We start from the raw sequence: 24,239 nt of genomic DNA on the forward strand, positions 1-24,239 counted from the left end.
CTCAATTTGACAGAAGCATGGTGTGCACCTCATATTTTGGAAAAGGAAGATTTCAAATCCTGCCTAAAGCACTAAACACTAGAGTAATGATATACCAGGACGGGTTCTTCCCTTCTCACTCTACAAGCCTTCATGCCATAACACACTTATTTTACTCTCCAGAATCAGAAACTTCACTCCCACTCTAGACTACATTCCTGTGACATTGTTCCAGGACCAGGTACACTTGTCCTTTAACACATGACACATCACAAAGGCATTTTGCAAGACCAGGAAGGATGAAATTTAACATATCTCTTTCTCTAGGACAGTAGGATGCCCTAGAAAAAGATTTTACTATGTTTTATTTACCTTTTATGAGGATTACGGAGTAGCTCAGCCAGACAACGCAGATAATATGAGGACGAAGTTGGAGATTTTTCTATGGTAGACACATCCACCTTGCACTGACTCCAAAAGACGTCTGCTACTTGGGGAATCGTGCCTTTCAAAGGGATTTTTGCATTTGCAATCATTTTATCATCATTTCCATCTATTTCCAACAGACTAGTACATTCTTGCTCATTTTCAGGAACAATATAGCTCTGAATAAAGAAGAGCTTTGGTTTTCCTCGGAGTTCAGGACATGAATCTGCCATAAAGTATTTCTTTATTTGTTCCAAAGGGAATCCAGTAGAAGTCTGGTCTGTACAGAAGATGCTCTGAGGACTTCCACGGCTGACCAATATGCAAATGAAGCTGTCACAATTCCTGTGCTTCTGTAACCCTGCAGCTTCAAGCAACGTTTCATTCATGGCATCCATATCTAAATGTCTGTGGCAATGAACGTCATAGCCTAAGCCTCTGAAGGTCTCTTCCAGCACATCTGAAAAAAGCAAGATGTGATTAAATCACAGCATATCAAGGCTCAGTTGCAACTATCCAGAAGAATTACAGTATTTACAGTATTTCAGTATTGGAAATAGGATGTTTATTTCATCACAATAATTCAAAAATCAGGAGTACTTGATGCTGATTGCACAGTACATTACATACACAGTGCTATATGCATGTTGTCTTTAACATGAGTTATGCACATCCTGACAGCAAACACACTATTATGTAGTGTGTAATTTGTTCCTAATTCCACAGAGTTTTGTGTGTTTTCATTAAAAGCCAATATCCCAGGTTCCTAGAATTTAAAATATCAAGCAAGAGAAGACATTAGAACATGCTTCACACAGAACATTCTTGAAATCATAAGGAGTGCACTGGGGAGAGCGTGGGAAGTTTGTTTCACCTTTTTAACTCTCCAAAATTACTCTGAATGGTTATTACAAATATACAGAACTAGATTAAAAAGAACAGAGGCTCCCCTTCATCAGTCAAAAAGTAACCTTCTGCAGTCACTTATGCTTACTGTTATATAAAATCAAATTAAAAGTCATGAGTTCCAGATGGAAAACTGTAACAAGTCTGTTACAGTGATAGAATAGCATTTTCAGGAATAAAATGCTCAACTATGAACTCTTTAAAATATGCTAGAAATTAAAACTGTAGGCAGCCAAAAAAGAACAAGATTAAATCTATGTTAAAACTGTGTTAAACTTTTGCTGCAGGAAAGTATAATATGCTTTGAATAACTACTTTGGATATTTATTAATATGGGAGTGAAACCAGATGCAAGTTGGTTAAAACCACATGTATCTAGCTATGTAGTCAGAGAACCACAAGTTACTACTCTGACTTATAACTGTAGCATCATATCTTTAATATAAACCATGTATACATTGCCTATACAGTGTTTCTGATAATAATGACAGGAAATAAGAAGTACCACTTTTATGCAAAATGCCTTACAGGCATGAGAAACTAGACTGTTCCTTGACTTCAAACATTTAATGATCCCTAATTAGCAAAGGCTATTTCAGAAGTAACTGGCAGTAAAGCAGGAATTACACTACCACACTGTTCTTCTCAGGAAACACACAGTGAAAACATAGAACACATGTCCTAACTTACCTCGGTAAAATACAGGCTAGGTACAAACTCTGCATTATAGCAAGGTAAAGAACAGGAACCACTGGGTTTTGTTCCAGTTCTGTTAGTTTGACAAAATGTTTGTAAAATACTTCCAAATCCAAATAAACGTCTGGGATATTTTTGAAGTTGAAAGGAAAATACACTTTAAACAAAACAAAACAAAAATGCTCTCTGAAAATTCAGGTGGAAGACAGATCAATTGCAAAGGTATCTACCCTGAAGTAACTCAGTACTGTTTAGGAGTTATATACCTGATGAAACACTTAAATCCATTAGAGGGCATTAGTACACACGCAAAATAAGAGTGCTCTTCCTCGGATTCAGTTACCTCACTAGTGCTCATGTAAACTGAGAAAGATACAAGCCTTAGTATATAACTTTAGATCACACATACACTGTGTCATAATTAAAAATAATACACCCAAGAAACTGTTAGAGCTGCTATCTTTGTTTAACAATGAATCAGCAGTTATACATGGTAAAAATTTGAGATACAGCAGTTTTACCTTGAGACGAGAGAAAACAAGCGATTACTTGTAGCAGCACCCCTAGATCAACAATCATTCCCCAACAAACCACCAGCAACCTTTGAGGATTTTCCCCAATCTATGTAAAAAAAATAACCTTCTCTCCTTTTGTTTATAACATAAGGATAAAAACTATTTTCTAAATGAAAATGAAAAGAGCAGCCAATGACCATTTGAAAAACAGCAAAGGAGTATTTTGGTTTCAACTTTTATCAATATCTGATGAATTCACATTGTTTGTACTGAGCATTTTCAAGTTTGTGATCCTTGTTCCTACATCATTTATCATTAGTTTAGCTTCCTCATATAAAATCCTGCGATAGCTACAGACTCCAATGCACACCACAGATACAATTCCAAACTTCCTCCTTGCCCTCTTCTCTCTCTTTGGTATTTTCAGACTTCAGAAGTGACTCCAGAAATCTCAAGTAGTTAATACATTTCTAGGAATTCCTTTAAACAACGTCACACCTTGCACCTCACCTGAATCTTACTAGAACAGTAATGTATTTCAGTGAAGTCTTGCTTTCTACCATGTTAAAATGCTGATGATGGATTGGCAACATTTAAAATCTGAGACATGAACATGCAGAGGCTTAATTCCTTCTGCATGCAATGCAGACATGTATGGAGACTGAGGCATGTCAAGACTTGGTTTGGGTAGTTTTGGGACAACAGCAGCAAAGCCATGATTTAAAGGTAAACTTGCATGCCAGATGCTGAACATGTGGCCTATTTTTATCATTTCCAGTCAGCAGAATCTTCCTCCTTCACATTTATACTTCCTTTACTTGAGCAAGTACTGAAGTGCCTATACAAGCACAAGAACAGCACATTTTATTTCTAATTCGTGAGCATTTTTCTATTTTATAGGAATTACTGCAAAGGAGTCTACACAGTACACTGCACTTGAAAAAAGTCTGTGTCTTCAGAGGAAGAGGAGACCTAAATTCGTTTATGTCTGACTGTGAACTGACATAGTTCTTTCTTTACTTCCTGTTTTCTGAAGTGTATGTGCCCTGTCTACTTCTATGTTGCTTCATTTAAAAACTCAAGACTGGCATAATGAAATATTAAGCAACTCAGCTCAGCACATGCTCACATCCCATTAGAGAAATTTAAAGAGGTGATTTTCCAAACAAAGCAATTTTTAAATTTCCTATGTCTTCTTAAGCTCCCTACAGTAACACTTCTCAAGCAGTACTTTTTTTTTTTTTTTTTTTTTTTTGCATTTACTTTTAAGAAAAACAACTCTAAGTAATTATTTTTGTACTGGACCAGACTATACCATGCTGCCTTCCAGATTAAGGCTGCGTAAGTTTTTTGAATCAAAAATTCTATTCACTAAAGCTACCATGAAAGTGAGAAGAGGGGAGAAGAACAGAAGCAGGCAATAGGACAGAGCAAAATTTTTGATCTCAAGAATCCCAACCCAATATTTCATTCCTTGGCAAGAAATTAAATGCTTTTTTTTTTTTTTCTTTTCTCTTCCACTTGGGGCAAAGTCAGCATAATTCGTTGTTTTCTTTTTTGAGAGTAGAAGTGAAGAAGTCTATTAGATTGAACAATTTAGTTTCTACACATTTTGTTCTCCCCTCCCCCCTTTTGCAAAAGAGGTAATTTATAAACTTAGACAGAAAAACAGATCTCAAAGGATGTTTCCCAGTTGCATGTAAGTGGATTCAGTGCCTTCCCTTGTCTCCATGCGTGGCAGGATTGTGAATCTGTTTAGCTCCTGATGTTCTATGGGCAGACTAAGTCTATTATTTTAAATAATTTACCTAAAATACTATTATCAAGCAGACAGTAAAATTTTACTTTGTGTTCTGCACCCCCTTCTCTTCAATAACTGCATCAATAATAGCAATTGGTCTGTCTGCTTGGAACATTAGTTAAGAAAGTGAAAAGATATGCCCACAAACTCTCCTCCCCTACATCTCCTAGCCTAACCTATTAAAAAAAATCTGCAAACATTCTCAAAATTTTTATTTCTGGCTTCACTGTGTTCCAGTGACCTAGAGAGGGAGTTTTTTTCAGGAGGGTGAGGATGTGGGAAGGGTATAGTTGTTTTTTGCTTATGCAAGGATCTTATTTTTGGATTCTTCAAAGGAGATCAGAAAAATTAATTTTTAACCACAGCACTGACTACCTTGAATTCTAGATGCGTTTTTTTCCCCCTTTTTTTCTCCCTAAACTAATCTGGGAGGAAAGAAAAAAAAACACACAGATTTCCCTCCCCTCTAAAACTATGATAACAGTTTCAGGTAAACAGTGCAAGATGTAACAAAGGAGTAGGTGCATTATTAATAAAGGAGCACGTGCCTTCAGCTATTCAAAATCTATGGTGTTTAATATGATTACTCTTCAAGTCAGTAACAGTTTTGTTTCGCTGAATGGTAGGGAACATCATCTTTATAATCTCTGCCACTAACCTGCTGTATGACTGTAGCTTAAGTATTCTATTGGTCTCTCTGGACATCATTTTTTCCCCCCTTTCTATCTCCTTATAAGTTCTTTCTTTTAGATATTCTCAGGTTGGGCCTTCCAACTCTCTGCTTTAGAAGACTTACTGTAATTGATAGATTAGCTATCTTAGACAACATCGCTCTTGTCTGGCTGGAAAACAGACATATTCTTTGTACTAAATTGTTACAATTATCTGAGAATAATAGGATAAGGAACTTCAATTTCCAGAGACTTACCTGTGTCATTACCAATACAATCTATGATCAGGCATATTCCTAAAGGTTGACTTTGCATTCTGTACTGATCATTGAACACCTGAGGAAAGTGAAAGACAAATACCAAGTTACTATGTCACTCCCTCAAGTTACAGACTTGATTCTTTTGTCAAATTTAACCACTTCCAACCTATTCAATCACATTTTGTTAATTTTCCACAGAGTACCTAGCAGAAGCTTACCTACTGGAATTTAATGTTTTACCTATGCAACAAAAATTCAGGAGACACAGATTCATGTTTTTTCTGTATTTCATGTACAGGCTTAACTTCTGTATTCTTCAAAGTGACAAATGTAGAGAAGTTCTGTGTTCTTCAGGTGTACAACAGCCATTACTCATCAGAGAAACAATTTCCTTATTTTATTAGTGTAACAGCATGAAGCCTCCTCATTCCTCAAAAACGTGCAATGACTCTACACAATCCATCTCTCCTCAAAGAGATGGACAATTTGCTGTAGGTAACTCCCTGCTCCTGACATACAGCAAAGCTAGCAAAAAACACTACTATTTTTACTATCCTTACTACTAATACACAAAGCACATCTTTCTCCTATCTGGAGAGCAAGGGCGTAAAAGAGAATTAAAGAACAATACTGACCATGCAGAAAGAAGCCCTGTAATTTCTAATGCAAGAGGTCTGATTTCAAACAGGTTTTGACTTAGTCTCTGCTCATGAATATGCATTATTTGTGCACATGCTTTTTTCACACTGTTGCTTGCAGTATTATCTTGTGTCGGCAAGTATTTTGTATTGAAACTATCTTCTGCAAAAGCTATTCAAAGAACCACTTTATCACCAAGGAAGATATGGATGTACACACTGTTCTTGTTACATGCAGTTACAGGAAATATAGGAAATGAAACCTAAAGAGAACTGAGGTAAATACCTACAGAGGTTTTTATCACATTTTCATACATACATATGCATAAGCACTTACCTTATGAGATGCTGGTCCTGATTCTTGAATGGACATGTGGATTGGTTCTTCTGTGGTTAAAACACACAGAAGTAATCTCAATGTATAGTTAATGGTAATATTTCTTTGACAGCAGATCAGTTAAAAAGAAGCCTATCTAGTTTGGTCAAGTTCTCTTTCATCTAGACCTCAGTTTCTGTGTATGGTACTGATGTTGATAAAGTAACAAAAATTTTCACTTCTTACATGTTACTTGGATTGCGTTCTACATTACTTGTGACTAGGAGGAAAAAAACAAACCAAGCAAACAAACACACAATCTCTCTCCTATGCTGAGAAGTCAGTCAGCTATTCTTTTAAAAGTCAACACACACATGGTATTTGCTGGACAACTTCCTGGCTTTGTCAAAACTTAATGAGCACAGATGCACTACACTGGCTTCCAGAGTTGGCCAGACAACCTCTTCCATAACTTTATTAATAAACTATTTATTCAGTTAAAAAGTTGTGGAGGTGGACAGCATCAACAATTCTGAGGAAGTTTTAAAATCTGGCAGCACAAGCAAAACAAATACAAGAACAAATAATAAGACAAGTCCCAGTTTGTAGAGGTACAAAATATCTTCTGCTCCTGGTAACATCAACTGGTTTAGTCACAGCTATCAAAAAAACACCATTCTTTCAATAAATGAAATTAACTCTCTCTTTTAGATTAGCAAAGATTAGGTAAAATGCTCTTACCTTGAAAAAAGCTTTGTCCATTTTGTGATTTTTCTTTGTTCATGTTCTGGATCTAAAATGAAGAAAGTGGTATATTTTCATTGTCTTTCAAGAACAAATAGTTATATCTTCCAAAAGCATAACACAGTAATATTTATCTTCCTCAATAAAAGAATTACATATTTTGTGTTCAAATCTATCTGCTATTTAGAATTACAAAACAACAATTAAAAAAAAAAAAAAAAGGAAAGAAAACAAATCAAAAACCCTTTGTCTTTAAAAAGTTACCAGTTTTCTAGGAACAGCAAAGGACGTTTATTCCCTACAGTAGTATAATAAATAATAACAACAAATGTCTGAAGATATGAATTTTGTTTCCTATATAGCAGCAAGGAGGAACTTTCACCGAAATCAAGAAGAAATTAAAATAGTATTATCACAATATGGAAAGTCAATGTATACTCTTTCCCATTAGTTTGGAAAACAATGCTGTTCTTTGTTAGTAAAAATAAATAGCATCAATATCGTTTTATATTTAAGCTTTATACATATATATATTTATTAGATGTATTTCAGAAAACATTTCTATGCAAGGCTAAAGACTGCAAGAAAGGTCACGTTATTACAACATCAGATCTAACCCAAACATAAAAGGTACTGCACACGATAGGATTTGATTCAAAGTAATTGGGTGGATGACTTTTGGTATGTTGACGGACTTTGGTTAAAATTAGATTAAAACAAACAAACACAACATCTGAAAAGCTCTCATTAAAAAGTAAGCTATAACCTTCTGCTAACAAAGTTTAAAAGCTACTTTCCCTGGATTTTGCCAAGTCCACAGTTACGAAGAAGAATACTGTGTTCTGCAAAGAACAGTCAAAGCAAAACCCCAAAGTAGTAGAAAAAACTTTTAAGATACATATTTCATATTCCAAACTAATAGGAAAAATTTCACAAAGGCTTCCTAAAAGAGACCCTTCCCAGTGTCAGAAAATCTAAATCAGGCCTTAGACCCAGCAAACAACAGGAACCAGAGACATAAACGAAATAATGTTCTTGTCACTAGCAATCTGTCATTCCTTAGGCTCTGCAAAGATGAATCCCCTTTCAATGTCTTGCAATACTTAGAAATCAAGGATCTGCATGATTTGTTGTATACTTACCTCTGAATTGTAAGGAGGATCAATCAGACTGAGATTAGGGAGAGATGCCTGAAGTGCATTTACATATACTGGCTGAGAATGAACGGAGGACATAAAAGCTGAAAATTTAACAGAAACACACAGAGAAATATGCTGTGATATATAAACTGTTTGAAAAGCCTAAACCCTTGCATGCAAATACTCTGACTTGTAATTTCATCTTTAGTAAGAGCACATCTGATCCTTATTACCAAGACTAACCAGTGCAAAAATACCATTTTACCTTCTTGTTTGTACTTCTTTATCTTCTTAATCAGGTCTATCCTATGAATACTTTGGAAACACTCTTCTATCAGATCCAGCTGATTAGGAGCCACCAAATTTAGTTTCTCTAAGTCGATCACTAGAGCTAAAAAACTCTGTAACAGCAACAGAAAAACAAACTGTTGTCATAGAATATCCTGAATTGGAAGGGACCCACACAGAGTATTAAGTCCAACTCCTGACTCCACAGAGGACCAACCAGAAATCAAACTACTTCTGAGAAAGTTGTCCAAACACTTCTTGAATGCCAACAGGCTTAGTACTGTGATCACTTCCCTGGGGAGCCTGTTCCATCACCTGACTAGGCGGTGAAGAACCTTTTGCGAGTATCTAACCTGAACCTGCTCTGATGCAGCTTCATGCCATTCTCCCAAGCCCTAATGTATCTCAGTAATTTGTTTTCTATTACCAAAAAGAAATCCAGAAAATAACGTGGGCAGGTGGTAAAGGTTGTAATATTCAGGAGCTAGGCACATTACTGCTTCAATACTAAGAAGGGATTATCTGGAAAAAATATCAATAATTCTTAGTATTATCACAGGAGTGATAAAAATTAAAAAGTGACATTATTAAAAGCAATTCTAAGTTTTGGGGTGAACAGTTTCGCATTTCCTTGTTACTATGTAGCCACACACACGGAACATCACCTCATATGCCACAAAGTAATAGGTAAGAAAAGCTTTGGGGAATTTGCAGGTATTCTCTCCTTCTTTGGTAAAAACTAACCAACTGACAAACCAAACAAAATAAACCACCCTCAAAAAAAGATGACAGAAGTCTTCTGTGTTCTGTGCACAGTGGTCAAGCTTTCTGAATCTTCTCTACTGAATCTGTGTTTTCTCAGGGCACTCAGAACAAATATTGTAAGTACAAGCATATAAAGAATGACATTATTATTAAATTAAAATTATTCTTTTGTAAATGAAACAGAACAGGAGAGCACAAACATAGTAAGTGCTGTCATAAATTAAGATATATTTAATACTATTATTGGTTTGAAATTCTACATATTTGAACTTTCAGATCAGTAACACTGAAGAAAGGTTTTTATTTTTGCCTTCTGCCTGTGAGGTTCACACTAACACCATTCACTACAGAGACTCTTTACTGTTCTCTCCATTCCTTTAGCTTCTTTTCTTGCATTAAAAAAAAAAAAAAGAAAAAAAAGAAATAAAAGCAACTACTCCTTCCACACTTGACTTCTGTCTACTCCTGCCTCACTACCCCTTGTAGTACAGTCTCCTCTCCTAGATACCTTGCTTTTTACTTCAATTTCTTATTGCTTAAGAAAAGAAGAGTAGAAGAAAGATGTTACCTTATCTTTTGCCAATTTCATACGAGGTGCATAATCTCTGAGTAGAAAAACAAGAGAACCTACTTCTTCTTTTTCCAGATTCTCATTAATCTCTACCATTAGTACCCTGAAATAAAGTCGAGGCATTAATAAAGGTTTAGCTTTCAGCAAAATTCTACCTTTGTCTAACTGCCCAACTTTTCCCACATTCTACTAATCTAGAACTATATAAACATTATGATTTTAGTTGATTGACATATACAAATTGCATAAAGATAGATGCTTATAATGCCATTACTTTTAACAAATTACTAAGGCTTACTTTAGGGATTAAACTAGACATTCTTTTCATTTTAACTCTTGTATGATGTGCATGTCTGCTTTTCTTTTACCTTCAAGACAGTAAAACAAGCAAACGAAGAAGTGCACAAACACACAAACGCATGAATTTTGAAAATAACAGTAGCTTTATAATCTGAAATAGATACCTGTAATCAGGGACAAGTCTGGGACTCCTGGCAAGGTTAAATTCCACTGTTATTTTTTCAGTCTTCAAGATCCTTCTCAGCAAATCAAACCTCTTAACTCTGTACAGCAGCTCAGACAATCCAGGAAGAGAGAGTTTCTCCCTCTCATTCAAAGCCATCAAAAGCTCTCTCAGGTCAGCAGTAGCCAAGTCAGGAACAAGGTCTCGGCAAAGGAAAACCATTATCTCACCTTCTTCTTTATCCAATTCTTCTTCAATTTGGTGAATAAGGACAGCTGGCACTTGGCACTTGGTCATCACTTTGCCACTGTCCCTTTAGAAGTGCCAGCCTTCTGTCTTTTAAACAGAAAGCCAACATGACACCAAGTCCATGTCTACCACAGCACTTATCTGGTGTTCAGTCACAACTGGATGCATTTTTACATAAGTAGTTCTGTGGAACAGAATTAGAAGTCTCTAAAATCAGTAATCTACACAAGATCACTACTAACTCTCCTATCTGACAGCCTTTACTTACAACTAAAAGGCCAACTTAGTCTATACAGACCTTTGGTTCTCAAGGGGTTCTCCCAGCTGTTCATTACAGAACAAAAAGTAGTTGGTAGGTCATGCTGGTAAGAAAAAATGGAAGTTCTTTTTAAAGTAAAATTACCTTAATTCAAGCCTGTAAATTCCATAGGAAGTGAAACAAACACTCATCAGCTTGCTGATGAGTGTAAGTATTTCAACTGCTTCTGGAAATAAGAGTTAAGTTCCACTGCAATACAAGTCTAAAGCTCTGACCCCTTTCCAACAACCCACCACCCTTCTGCCCACCATTACCTTTTCTGCACTGAAGTCTTAAGACATTTTCAGGAAGTGTTTTGACAGCTAAGAGGTAGTGTAACCACACATTGTAGCTAAGATGATAAAAACACCAACAAGCAAACCACATATAAAAACAATGTTATCAAGTAGGCACTTTGCCTTAAATGAAGACAAAATAAAGTAAATATTTACAATATATTTACACATTAGTTATCTTCAAATCCAGGAATGGATTGATTGTCTTAGTTATTAGTATCATTTAACGTGATTCCACTCTGAATAATTAATGGAGTTTTAAGGGTTCCCCCAGCACTCTCCATGCTCACAAATGTCAAAAACACAACCACACAGAGAAAAAAATCCAACCTTCTGTATGCAAAGTGGTTAACTCATATAGTTAAGCCACAGGCCACCTTTTTCTTCATGTGACATTTGTATTTTATCGTACTAAAAAATTAAATGAAAATTCAAAACAAGAAAGAAAAACCACCCTTGTGATTAACAAAATAACTAGGGTGCTATGCTCAATTTCCACTGCCACCAACTATGCAAATTCTATCCTTCTCTGATCCCCATTACCTAAACAGAGAAAGATTAAATGAGCAATCTGAAGATAAATCTCAATCCTTAAAAGAAGTCCAGTTACTACACTGCACAGTTTTGTGTAAACCATTCTGCAAAACAAAAGCTAATATGGCTTCAAATACTAATACACTGTAAGATGCTAAGACCTGGTTAACATTTTTAAAGCAGTTTCCACCCTTAGTTACACATTTTGGAAGTCAAAATTAACAACGTCACATATTGTGTCCATGCATTACGTATACGAGTTCACTTACAAGCATTTTTTTCCCAATGCTATTGAAATGAAAAAAAGAGAAATCTATACCCTTACTTGACTTTCCCCAGAAAATGTGTAAGAGCTGAGTTCAACTAAACCCATAGAATGGGTTCCACTACCCACTGAAAGAGCAAACCAAATTCAAGTTCCTAGGGCAAAATCTCTCTTTATCTACACCTACCTTAGTGAGTTGTATTTTCTATGGAGTTGAGTGGACTGCAGTGGATTTTGCATACACTTACATACCACAGTGTAAATGAGACAGAATGTATTTGCAATAGTCCTCAAAATGTAACGGAGGCCACTTGGACTCATTTTCAGATGCACACAGCTTTCAAAAACAGCTGACACTAACAAGGCTGTAGATACCCTCCCTCCCATATGAAAGCATTTCCAGGTACATACAGCCAGGACTTTCAAAAGAGTTTGAGTAAGTCATATGTGTGACTCACTCTAATGGGAGATGGAAATGCCACTTCTTTTGGCCATTCCAGAAATCTCAGATAAACTATTTTTAAACAACTCTAATTGATTATCTTTCTAATCTTTTAAAAATATTAAAAAAAAAAAAGAGTTGTGCATGTCTGTGATGTGTGTGGAGGGGCGAAACACGAAAAATTAATAGCTGTATTATCTAAAAATAATCTGCCTTTAAAAAATACAATTTATTTTTGTGAGCTTCCACTATATAAATCACATGCTCATTATGAAAAAAAAAAACACAACACTGATCGATACTTCCAGTGCTGAATCTCTCTTACCTGTTCACAATCTTATCCATAAGAACGTTGAAGAACTGTCATTTGATTGTTGTTCTATCACTGATCCAGGTCCAGCACACAATAGTTTGCAACCAGTATTTGCCAGTGATGGTCTCTAAACAGTTGATTGTATCAGCTCATTTGCTATTGGTCAGATATCAACATCACAAATACTTAAGTTTTGTAAAGTGCACGAAAAAAAAAAAGAAAAAGAAAAAATGAGCTAGGATCCCTCTTTCTTCTGTATGAATCCATTGATCCAGTGAACCGGTAATGATGCACCAAATACAAGGAATAACAACTGTGCACACATAATCATTGGTTAATAGCACTCACTCCCCCCATAGGGTTCTAAATGGGCAACAACAGAGCAAAATGATGTGCTTCAGCATCTGAAACAGAATTTGTGACTTTGCATCCAAAAACAATGCATTTTGATAGCAGTAATACCACACTATGCAGATAAGCCTGATACATTCCATCTGCATACAGCTGAGCCAGATGAACTTCACCATGAGGGATGAAGGGCCTCATGCAGCACCTTTCCATCTGATATGAATACTTTTGCAAACATCACTGTTACAGTTATAACAGCTGCAACAGAGACAAATAAAGAAAAACAGGTATGCTACGACAACGTAAAACCCAGAAGTCTGGCTTTCAATTTAGATCTCATGGGTGGTGTGCAAGAAGAGTTGCTGAATGTCAAAGAATATAAGTTCTTTACAAGAAGGAGAGGGGGGAAAAAAAAACAGCTTAGCTTCTCAAAAGGAAAGACAAAAGTTCATATTCATCAGAAATAAAGCCACCCCAGTAAATTGTGTGTTCTTGTGCACGTGATTTGTCAGTATCACTGCAAGAAAATACTTAATATTTTTGTATTTGGTGTTTCAATGCAAAGCTTATGAAGTGGGAAGATGGTTAAAAAAAACTACCATGAGTATTACACATTCTCATTTTAAAAGAGATCCAGCATAATTCCAAATAGCTGAAGTCAAACACCACCACCAATACTGACAGTAACATTAGCGGCTGAATAAAGGCCTACACAAGGAACAACAACAACAATCTTTTTCTTTCCTGTACTTGAAAGAAACACCCAGGCACAGTGAGGGAAAATAACTGATGAAAGGGCAGTGTTCTCTAAGTCTGGCTATTTTAGCTCACTCTCACCCCAAATTTCCAAGAAAGAGCTCTTCTGGGAAATACTTGCAGTCTCTAGAGAAAACCGCTGATTCTAGGGTGACTCATCAGTCCTCCTGTCCCCCAAAAACGACTAAGAGAAAAACTCAAGGAGGTTAGTACAAAGTGCACTTAAATACCAGATTTTGTTTTTCATTAACTTTGAGGCTTTCTTGAACAGAACTGAAAATTTTAAAGTTGAATTGACACCTGTGGATGAATTTCTCATGTACTGCACAGGAAAACACCTCTGTGATGGGTCTATTTGTCAAAATTTGCACTGACTTTTGACTCTTGGTAAGCAAGGTTTAAAATATTTTTTTAAAGATAAACCTGAGACTATAAACAAACATATTTACTCCTTAAAGCACAAAGCATTTCCATTCCACACTAGACAAACAAGATATATTAATCTGCTTCTACAAAGCTAATGAATTTAATTACACTCCTATTTTTGAACTTTTTCACACTGGCCACAATTCATACAGAACTGAACCTAAATCAGGTCCAGATTTCTTTTATTTCCCCCAAGATGCAGCAAGTTACAACATACTAAAAAATCATACACAAAGACATGCAAGGATATACTAGCTCCCTGCTGGCATTAACAACTGGAGGTGTATACATTGCTCAAGCAATTTTACTCTTTGATGTGTAACACCACGCTTAAACCTTTGCTCCCATGATCGCAACACAAATATTGCACAGCATACAAATACCGGTGTGATTAGCAAGGCAAAGCATAGTGACCTGTATTAATTATAAGGTCATCTATCATGCCTCAGATTAAGAGGAAAGGTTTTTCAAAAGAATTTGGGAACCATTTCATACTTTACACTTCGTTTACAGTGAACCTATCACTTCAGACAGCATTTGATCAACATTTCACAATAACCTTTACAGCAACAAAAACAGGATATATAATATCAGTGGGTGTGGTTATTTGGGAAATGCTCTTTGTTTCTTCCACAAGATGAGCTCGTGTGGAAGCCACTACAGAAGAGATGGAGAGTAGGCGGTTACTTTACTACAGCAGGTACTATAGCTATATTAAGTGCTTTCTCCACTCTGTTTAGTTTGATGAGGTAGAGATGGTGAAACCATAGTGTTAGCTGCATTTTGATCCGTCTAATCTAGCATTTTTCCATGTTAAATGCTTCAGAGCATGCTCCATAACTTTAAAGTTTTCCTGTAAAAGAATGAGTACGAGATGGTAGGAGATATCCAGGGAATACGGGGAAATCCCGCAGTAACTTTCACATTTCTTATTACTGTATTAGGCTTAAGTAGTCATCGGTATAAACTAGTAGTGACCATGCAAATTTCCATTTAATAATGGAGCAGTTTAGCACCCCAGTCCTCCTAATAAAAAGGAAAAAAGAAAGAAAGAAACAAAAAAACGCGCACACACAAAAATCAAACTACCAACAAAAATAAAATTGGCTTTACCCTAGGGAGTTCATGCAGATTTTCTTACTACGTCAATTTAAATCACACTTGAAAAATAAAGAGGAGTCTCCGCTCTGCAAAGCAAAAAGGCACTGTCGGGATTTCCTTTCTCCTCACGAGCAAGGACGGGCTCATGCCCCACTTGCTGCGAGCTCTCCACATCCGGCTCAGCCCGGCCGCCCGCCCGAAGGCCAGCCCTGCCCGCTCCCCAGAGAGCCCGGGCTTGGGCACGGGGGGAGGGCCCGATGCCGCAGGACAGTGGGTTGGGGCGCCTACCTTGAAGGCGCAGGCAGGAAAAACTACGGAGGAAAAGGAAGAGGTGAAGGTATAACGCACCCAAGCGCGCCGGGGATGCCTCATCTACACCAGCGGGGCCAGGTTCAGCATTGGGAGGAGGAGGAGAAGGGGGGAAGGGCGGTGCCGGCTTAGCAACAAGCTCTCCTACACCAGGCGTAGTTTCGAGTAGGGCGGCAGAGGAAATCCTGACTGCGTAGTATCTCCTCTTTCTCTTTCACATTCGAGTTTCAGAGCACGACTTTTTCAAGTGCTTTTCGCTCATGCTTAAGGTTATTAGCGACTACAGCCACCCCTCCGCGTAGATAGCAGCAGTCGCTGCTCAAGGCTGAGATCTCCCCTTGCTGAGGGACAATGGCACTGGTTTCAGTCGTTATACCCTCATTATTCATCTGCCGAATCGTGTTCGTCAACCCTTACGATTTATCGCGACTCCAGCCATTTTGGGGCGAGCGAATGAAAGATTACGCTTTTGTTTTGCAGTATTTCTCAGGGCAGCAAATAGAGCTGCGCAAAACTCTGCCCACCCTCAAATGGCGGCCGAGCTGAAGCGACAGGAGACGTCACCTGCGCGCAGCCCCCGCCCTTATGCACAAAATGACTTCCAGCCCTTGAGGTGGGGGGGAGGCCAACACTGTGAGGAAAAGGGGCTGGGGGGTAATCTCGTAGTCTGTACGCGCCTAGACCGCAGACGATTTAAGTAGATTTTCCGATGAGTAAGGTTTACCTCTATATTTTTTCCGTCTTTGAGGCTGGCAGGAAATAGTCTATTTCCAGGAAAGGTTAGTATTATACACGTGAAATAAAGATCTTCATAGGAGTAGAATGTGTATAATTATTAAGAGATCTGTATATTCTACAACATTGGCAAAATATATTCATCCTAAATTAAGGCAACAGCCTAGGTCAGTGACTAAAATGCTGTCTACCTATTAAATCATTGAATGGTACTATCTTAATTCATAAATATATGAAAATTACATAGACTATTTCAGTGTAACAGTGAACATGCCCAATATATATCTATGTAAAATGTTGGTAACGTGGGAATAAAAATGTTTTTGCAGTTACATTGTCTAAAGGTAAGGAACTTGGTATCGAGATATGCTTGCAGCGGTAAGAAAACTTAGCAGGTGACCTTGTAAAATGCAGACAACCAGACTCCTTAGAGCAATTAGGTGAAAATCACAGTGTCAAGTCAGGTAAGTGAAGAAACATTACCATTTCAAACAGAAAAAAAAAGTCAAAAGAAATTTGAAAATTAACAGGCCAGCAACTGAAGGGCATGTGTTGTCTGTGAAGCATCAGATAGTTTGTGAACCTGGATTACCTGGATTATCCAGTCAGTGGGGAACAGGGGAGGGTCCCAGTCATCGAGAAATAAAGTATATAAACTGTACTGTGTGACTAGTAGGTGCACTTCTGCTTGTGGGACACCCACCATTGCAATCGTGAATAAAATTGCTACTTCACTGAGATCCTCGCCTGATCCTGTTATTGGCTAAAGTGTTTCTCACAGTAATATACAATAAACTCTTAATAAACAAAATTATATTTAAAAAAAGTTGTGGAGGAACACATTAGTTTGTCAGCCAAACTAGATTTGTGTCAGTGTATTTTACATCTTTTGGTCCAAATAAAGTAAAAAATACACCAATGAAAAGGCCCTTGAACAATGTCATGCAGAGATGTAAAAACACTGAACAGTACAGCTGCCAGAAAACCAGATGTTTGTGGTTCTAAAATAAAACTTACAATTTCACCAAGAAAAGTTGTGTAAAAATACTTTAAAAAATTTGTATTTAAGCCTTTTTTTCTTGTAAATAAACCTGCAATTTGTGATATTAAAGTAACTTTCCAGTTTCTCCACAGTGGAAGTAACACTATATAAGTGTCTAGTGGTACTAAAAATTCATCACTTTTGCTTTTCTGTTTAGTGACACAGATATTGTTGTCTGTATTGAAAACAGATAGTATACCCTCCTTTGCTTATGCCTAAGGGCATAAGAAATACTTGAAACAGGGTATCTAGCCAATGTTAATTCCAAACACTGCAGAGGACATTCTGCCAAAAAGCTGTTTTCTACTGTATTTTTCACTCCAGGCATTCTAAAAACACTAGAAGCTGTTGTACAATGCAAGGAAAAAAATTATACTTAAAACAAAAAATATAAAAGAATAGGTATAAAAGACTCTGTACTAATGCAAATTTACAACTGAAATTGTATACCAGAAAAATGAGTTCTCTTCACATATTTAAATTATGCTGAAGTATATTGGAAGTCATATTAGGATAAGGTAGTTAGTGCTGAGTGAAACGTACCCATTTGCTTAGTAAATATGGCAGAACAGTAAGTTTTAATTTCTATGTATTACACAGAGCAAGTTATTTTGGTGTGTAGTGTCTGCAAATTAGTTAATTCTTCAATATGATTAAGGTATTTTGGTATTTTCATGTACTTTTAAGCAGTTGGGTACTTTTTAAAGCTTTACAGTAATATTTTTATTTAGAGTCAAAATTGTATAATAAAGTATACTTTTAAGAAATGACAAGTCATGCAAGACCACCAGCAAATAATAGCTATTAAATCTTTAAGTAATACGATACAATATCTCTTAAAAGCAACACACATTCTTGATTCAATAGAATGCTAGCAGGGCTTTAAAGGACTGGGCTGACAGTTTCCCCTGTACTTTAAAAGATGGTACAGCAAGTGCATGTGTGTATCTTGTTTTCTTTCAGCAGACAGAAGTTGAGGAAATTGCTCTGGCTACATTTTTTGATCCTTTCATAAAAGCATAATAAGACCAAAGAAACACACTTTTACATGTGACATACTTTAATACGCATATTGTAAGTACAGAACGGGCAATGGTCTTCTGTACATTTTAGTAATGAAAAAGCAGCAAGTTGTCATGTTTGACCTTTAGTGATGGCCTCCGTTCTTCTTTGGGGGAAAAAGTGTATACTCGATGCCAAGAGCAATCACAAAAGCTCCAAATCCCCACTTGAGTCCTCTAGTGAAGATTTCCATTAAGGTGACAGGTTTTGCATAGCCACCCATATACCTCCAGACTTCATTACTAAAAGAGAAATAAAACCAAAAGAATACAACAGGATCAGTGCAGCCACTGTGATATATATAACAATATCTTTGTTTGGAAAAAAATGTTGATTCAACTTAGATATGCATTGAAACTGTAACATTTCTATCATTTAAGTACTGAAGTAACTGAAGTTAATGACATCAACTCTAAGCTGTTACACCTATTAATCTACATGAGGTACAAATAACATCGACAAACAACACAATTCTAGTATGAGGCTCGTCTCCCCAAACTGGTTGCATGTTTTCACTCTGAATCAAAATCAACCCACCGACCCTTGTAAGGGATAGAGTAACTACAAAGACTTGTCACTGTGCTATACATCTAGAATAATTTAATCTTGAAGGGTAAGTTTTTCCAGATATAGAAAACATCCCAGTGTGGAGACACTTTGTTATACAACAGAATGCTTAACTATGTTAGGTAAGTCAGAAAAGTCTACTAAAACTGATTTTAGAAAGATGAAGATATGATGTTTTGCTAAAAAGTTATAATATTTACAAAGCTGATGCTCTTGTATCACTGTTCTTAATGCATTGTTATTGTAATGTTAGTCACTGCTGTGACTGACTGCAACCAACTACTAGATTATGCTGTGTAGTTCAACCAGCATAATCTACAGAAATCTATAGAAAACGGTCTCTAAGGACACCAAGTCATTAAGAAAAAGGAAAAATCCACGTTTACATAGACACAAACAAAATCAGAACCATCATTTTGGTGGGAGATAGAGATTTTAACAAGGGGGTCAGGTATTTATGTTCATAGATCATATTCTCTTGTGCAAATGGTTTCTGTGACTCAGGATGAAAGAATATTGACATGGTGGAGTGTTTTCTAGTTGCTGTTACAGGATACCTATTGAAAAGATGTAGGTTTCCAAATATGACATCTTTCACACAGCTTATTCCATATTAATATGTACATTTGCTACAGAGATGGAAAAAATGCCATCAACCCCAAGCTCCTCCAGAGGTTATAGCATGCCAAAAGTTTTAAAGAGATTACTATTATCACTACAAGAAAGTGCTAACAGGTAAAGCCTCTTCTATGAATGCTCCTGAAGAAGTTGCTCATGTAGTTTTTCTTCTTACATAAGAACTGGACTACACAGCACAAAACATTTACCATTTTATTCACCAGGATTGAAGAATACTCAACCAAAATTTTACATAATTTATGATGGGGGAACGCACGTTAAGCATTATTTTATAGCTGCCTAAATGATCCAGAATTGCTCTAGCAGAAAAAGAGGTGTCCTATTCTACAATGAATGCCAACTGAGAGGTAAAAATCTCATCTTCCATGATGTAAGTTTACCTTACCTTCCATGTTACATTTGTTTCTTAGCAAAATGAAATGCACAGTTGAATCAAATTCCACATTGTGTACTAGTATATTTCTTCTTTTCAAATAAAGGCCTCCTGTTGTTTATGAGCAATCCTATTTCTAGAATTTAAGTTCCACTGACTTCAGCAACATACGAGCACACAAACCCTGTGCTGAAAAAAAGATAGCCTTACTCACATGTGCAAAACCTAACATAGCTTAAGTGCTTTGGTGGATGAGGCCCTGGTCACAGTGCTTGATCTATATCATCAGGAAACCTCAGAAAGTACAAGGGTACCTGGCAAAAATGCAGAGGCTTGTCAAGGTAACACAGTGTGTGACCTCTGTGCAAAAGAGGGAAAGACGTCACTAAAATTCTAATTTACTTAGTGTAGATGAATTTTCACAATTTTTACTAAAGAAAGTGTTGTCTGCAATGATGAAATCCAGTTGATGCTACAAGAAAACATATCAAGATAATTTTTGAGGCTCTTGCACTTACCGCGCCCATGGATCCCTAAGACCACGTTTAGCCAGCCTTTTCTGGACATCCTCTAGTGGAGTACCCTCCACCTTCCACTGCCTGTAGTCGGGGAGTTCTGTTTGGCCGTGGCCATGGCCATGTTCACTTCCATGTGCCATACCTAAAAAAAAAAAAAAAAAAAAGATTATGAGTTTTTAGTTCTCAGGGAGTCCAGCTTATTTTCCACACACAAGGACCAATATCCTGTACAGGAAGAGTGGGGAGGTTACAAGAAATCCTACAAAACACCAGTTTCTGCGTTGTGAACAGCGCACCTTTGTTCAAAGAGTTAAGAAACTGCATAGCATTTCAGAAGTTGGTGATAAAGAACAGCAAACTGTGCTAGATTGTATTATTTCCCATATAGTAACAGTATTCTGTCTGAAAACCTGCATGGTTGGTTGATTTATTATCAGCAATAGCCACATGTCTACAGGCAAGAGTCCTCATATAAAACCATTTCCAAAGAATTAACAGCAACATTATGTAATTTATGTGTTTTGTTTTCTCCTAATAAAAAGACCATCAATAGACCTTAAAATACATAGCATAGTATAACATAAACATTGCCTAGGAACATGAAGAAAATCAAACAACCTAGGAGGCTAAGATAATAGTTCATCCAAGTTTGATATCAGAGTGCCTATATACACATCACATATAAATATTTCAGAATCATAGTTTATAGTTTAAATACTCCACATTGGACTTTTTTAAATATGCCATTTAAGAAACTGCATTACAAGTTGAGACTTGTAATGACTAGCTTAGTTGAGACTATTTTACTGGCTGAGTTGACACATAGTCTCAAGCCAGTACAGTCTCTCAGGTTGAGACTTATAATGATTGTAATGAATGGCTTAGTTAAGACTAGCCAATAAAATATCCTTATTTGTATATTTAGAATTTAGAAGTGTGATGTGGATTGAGCAGTATCAAACTAACTCCATAACTAGAAAATCCTAGATAGAATATAAAACCAAGTAATTTTAAATTAGTGACCTATGTGCACACTTACAGAATACTGTTATACTATGGCTTATCCCAGCTCCTTTAAATAACTGGAATCCAAAGACATCACAAAATTTGAATTACTCAAACAACGTAATTGAATGTACGTGCACTAACTTGTCAGTTTAACTTCAAATTTAAAAAAATGCAGTAGAAGATGATTCAGATGTAAATATAAAAGAATAGGGCATTACAGTAGACATTAAAATCACAGAATCCTTATCCAATGGTAGCTTGTTACAAGCACTTATGCATATATATCAAATATTTAAACCATGCAGAACTACTAGCTTTAAATCCAGCCATAGTAGCATATTAAACATGTAGAAGATGTTCACATTACAACAGAAATCAGATTTTTAATCCTCCGCACTCCACCATCTGTTTAGTAATAAGTTTGGTCAAACCTACTTGAAAAGAAAATATAAAAGTAGACTTTTCCAATTAAAGGCAATATTTGTTTTAATAAAGTGGTGCAGATATTATGCACATTAGTTGAAAATGGCAAGTTAAAAACGTCAAGTTTTCCATTTTATAAAGCATAGAACTGTTTAAACTTATTTCGATCTTAGCATAAAAGCAGTAGGGAAGACTAATGTGAGGTATGTAGTTAAGCTACACAGGAACTGTTAACTTTCCATTCACATCCTCATTATCCACTGCTGAAAAACAGTAAAACAATGACTTAAATCTTAGATGGCTGAGCTGGCTATCCAAACAAAGAATTAAGAACTCTATATAAGGCTGGGCAGCATTGTTACTGCAGCAGTATGTATTTTGTAGCTCAGGGCAATCCTTCAATTTTCATTACTGACAGTGAAACTAGCATTTCTCAGGTGCTAATACTAAACTAAGAATTAACTGGTGGCATCAGCTGAAACTTTAGAATAAGAATTTAATGTTGTTGACTCAAAATTTGAACACCCAGATCTAGCAGAAAAAAAGATGGATAATCAATTAAAGCACCCTGTGATGAAACTATCTTGTTTCCTAGTACAAAGCATACGGACTGGAAGCTGTTAAAAGTCACACTTATTAAAGCATTGTCAACATTTATACTGTACAAATACTGATTTTGTTTAAACATGGCTCTCTTTTTTTTTTTTAATTCGTATTTTGAAGTTCCATCTTCTTTAAAAGTAGGCAAGAATTGACTAGTTTTGACATTTGCTTGAACAGCTTTCATTTCTTGCAGTCACTATGAATATTTCAGAATTTTAAGTCCTAAAATGTCAGGATACAAAAAGCATAGTCTTTAAAACTGTGCTACAGATGCAGATACAACTACGTTTAGAATTTAGTGTGTTCAAAGATTATGAGGTTTTAGGGTTGGTAATAGATATTAGCTCGGACAAGCTTACATTTTGTCTTTGTACGGTAATATAGCCACTACTTATTCTTCAGAATCTAGAAAGAGTACAGTTTTATTCATCTTTATGGAATATTTGCCATCTAATCTAGAAATTTTAGATGCACAGCTCCAAATGCATGATAGACTTCACATTTTCTCCTGTGAGTTTTAAAGAAACAAATGTGCAAATCTGTTAAACTAGGAAAAGCAACAGCTTGTTTGTATCAAATTACATTAACGCTCTTATACTGAAAGTGCTTTGAAGCCCTGATTTAAGTAATAGATTAAGAGATTTCCAAGGTGTAAGCAATTCATTTGATTATCTAAGCAGCCATATTGAAGGCTAGAGCAACGCTGCCTTGTAAGTTGTTATCACCATTACATTCATCAAGCAGCTGTATGTTTTCTTATATTAAGTAGTATCAGGAAAAAACAAGAAAATACTAGTTCTCATTAGAAGACTGATAAAGGCAGATGGGAACGTGAACATTTTCAGTGAAACCACAAATGGCTAAAAGAAAATAACGTGAATTTCCCATCTTAACGCATATCTAGTAGTGAAGATCTAATGCAGTACTCCCCATTTTCAGGAAAATTAAAAACACAGCTTCAAAGCCTTTGACTCCTGAAGAACCCTGGCTGTGGGGGCAAGAACGAGGGAGTAGAAAATCTTAACGAGAGCTGTACCACAGCCTATTGCTACCTACCCCCTATCCCTGAAACAAAACAACACAACACAAACAAAAGCCCTCCTACAAATATTTGCCCTTTTCCCAGAGGGCGCTTTCTGGGCACACGCACGCCCAGCCCCACCAGCACGCCCGGGGGCGGGCAGCGCCGCGGGCCGGTGCCCCCGCAGTCCCCGCTGCCGGCCGCCCTATACCTGCCCGCTCCGTGCCCCGCCACCAGGACACAGCCACCCGGAAGCGGAAGGCAGCGGCTGCTCCTGGCACTGCAGAAGCCGGGGCCGGCTGCAAGAATTCCGCGTGCGTCTCGTTCCGCACCGCTTTGTTCCTGCCGGGCGAGAGGAGGGGGAAGCACGCGGCCAATCAGCGCGGGGTTTGTTGGGCGCGGAAGCAGCCCAATGGGCGGGTGCGTTGTTGAGTTGCGGGGTCGGTAGCGGCTGGAGGAGAGGTGAGGGGGCGGTGGGGCCGCTCCGCTCGGCTCGGCTCGGCTCGGGACCGGAGTAGTTGGGTGGTGGCGGGCGGGGCCTTGGTTGGGCCGGTACCGAGCGCTCCCTTCCCTTTCCTCTTCCTTTTCCCTTTCCTCTTCCTTTTCCCTTTCCGTTCTGCGTTGACTGTCGGCTGGTGCCTGCGCCCTGGCAGGGACTGAAGCGCGCAGGGGCTGTGAGTGCTGGGGCGCGAACCGTCCCTGCCGCCGCCGCCTTCTGAGGGGAGCGGGGCCG

The 24,239-nt window shown here is 37.3% G+C and overlaps 3 protein-coding genes and 1 long non-coding RNA gene across 35 annotated transcripts in view; 2 read left to right on the forward strand and 2 right to left on the reverse strand.

Moving 5' to 3' along the window:
• Window positions 1–17,226, reverse strand: part of CFLAR (CASP8 and FADD like apoptosis regulator) — a 20,815-nt gene extending 3,589 nt beyond the window's left edge. Inside the window, exons 1-12 of one of the 29 annotated variants that reach the window (XM_084523432.1) lie at window positions 15,555–17,226; window positions 12,588–12,760; window positions 11,001–11,077; window positions 10,831–10,912; window positions 10,180–10,611; window positions 9,713–9,818; window positions 8,357–8,492; window positions 8,095–8,192; window positions 6,950–7,001; window positions 6,230–6,279; window positions 5,252–5,330; window positions 352–865 (exon numbers count right to left, since the gene is read on the reverse strand). In XM_084523432.1, coding sequence (XP_084379558.1) covers window positions 352–865; window positions 5,252–5,330; window positions 6,230–6,279; window positions 6,950–7,001; window positions 8,095–8,192; window positions 8,357–8,492; window positions 9,713–9,818; window positions 10,180–10,475 — 1,331 coding nt within the window. In that variant the 5' untranslated portion in view covers window positions 10,476–10,611; window positions 10,831–10,912; window positions 11,001–11,077; window positions 12,588–12,760; window positions 15,555–17,226. Of the gene's footprint in view, window positions 1–351; window positions 866–5,251; window positions 5,331–6,229; window positions 6,280–6,949; window positions 7,002–8,094; window positions 8,193–8,356; window positions 8,493–9,712; window positions 9,819–10,179; window positions 10,612–10,725; window positions 10,790–10,830; window positions 10,913–11,000; window positions 11,078–12,587; window positions 12,761–13,760; window positions 14,626–15,218; window positions 15,474–15,494 lie in introns of those variants that run through there. The other 28 variants (XM_084523431.1, XM_084523427.1, XM_084523425.1 and 25 more) reach the window with 28 other exon arrangements.
• LOC311438721 lies at window positions 13,875–16,988 on the forward strand. The gene is made up of 2 exons (XR_014694274.1): window positions 13,875–14,066; window positions 14,619–16,988. It is a non-coding gene; the product is annotated as an uncharacterized lncRNA (long non-coding RNA).
• Window positions 17,227–18,334: 1,108 nt separating the features above from the next.
• NDUFB3 (NADH:ubiquinone oxidoreductase subunit B3) lies at window positions 18,335–24,024 on the reverse strand. 3 transcript variants are annotated; one of them, XM_084523481.1, is made up of 3 exons: window positions 23,839–24,024; window positions 20,452–20,593; window positions 18,335–18,596 (listed from the first exon to the last, which is right to left on the reverse strand). In XM_084523481.1, exons 2-3 carry the CDS (start codon window positions 20,589–20,591, stop codon window positions 18,440–18,442), a joined length of 297 nt encoding a protein of 98 aa, XP_084379607.1. In that variant the 5' UTR covers window positions 20,592–20,593; window positions 23,839–24,024; the 3' UTR covers window positions 18,335–18,439. The 3 variants fall into 3 exon arrangements, with proteins under 3 accessions (XP_084379607.1, XP_084379605.1, XP_084379606.1); XM_084523479.1 differs by having other exon boundaries at window positions 23,718–23,851; XM_084523480.1 differs by lacking the exon at window positions 23,839–24,024 and adding an exon at window positions 21,491–21,528.
• Window positions 23,837–24,239, forward strand: part of HYCC2 (hyccin PI4KA lipid kinase complex subunit 2) — a 59,352-nt gene continuing 58,949 nt past the window's right edge. For both annotated transcript variants that reach the window (XM_084523413.1, XM_084523414.1), the window contains exon 1: window positions 23,837–23,968. The gene's annotated coding sequence lies outside the window, so the exon portion shown is untranslated. The remainder of the gene's footprint in view (window positions 23,969–24,239) is intronic.

This window comes from Aythya ferina (genome assembly GCF_964211825.1).
Source record: "Aythya ferina genome assembly, chromosome: 6".
NCBI classification, from domain to species: domain Eukaryota; kingdom Metazoa; phylum Chordata; class Aves; order Anseriformes; family Anatidae; genus Aythya; species Aythya ferina.

Coding starts and splice junctions, on each gene's coding strand:
- NDUFB3 (XM_084523481.1), bottom strand. CDS start 20,591: ATGGCACATGGAAGTGAACATGGCCATGGCCACGGCCAAACAGAACTC. Junction 18,597..20,451: donor CTTAGGGATCCATGGGCGCG/GTAAGTGCAAGA, acceptor TTTCTCTTTTAG/TAATGAAGTCTGGAGGTATA.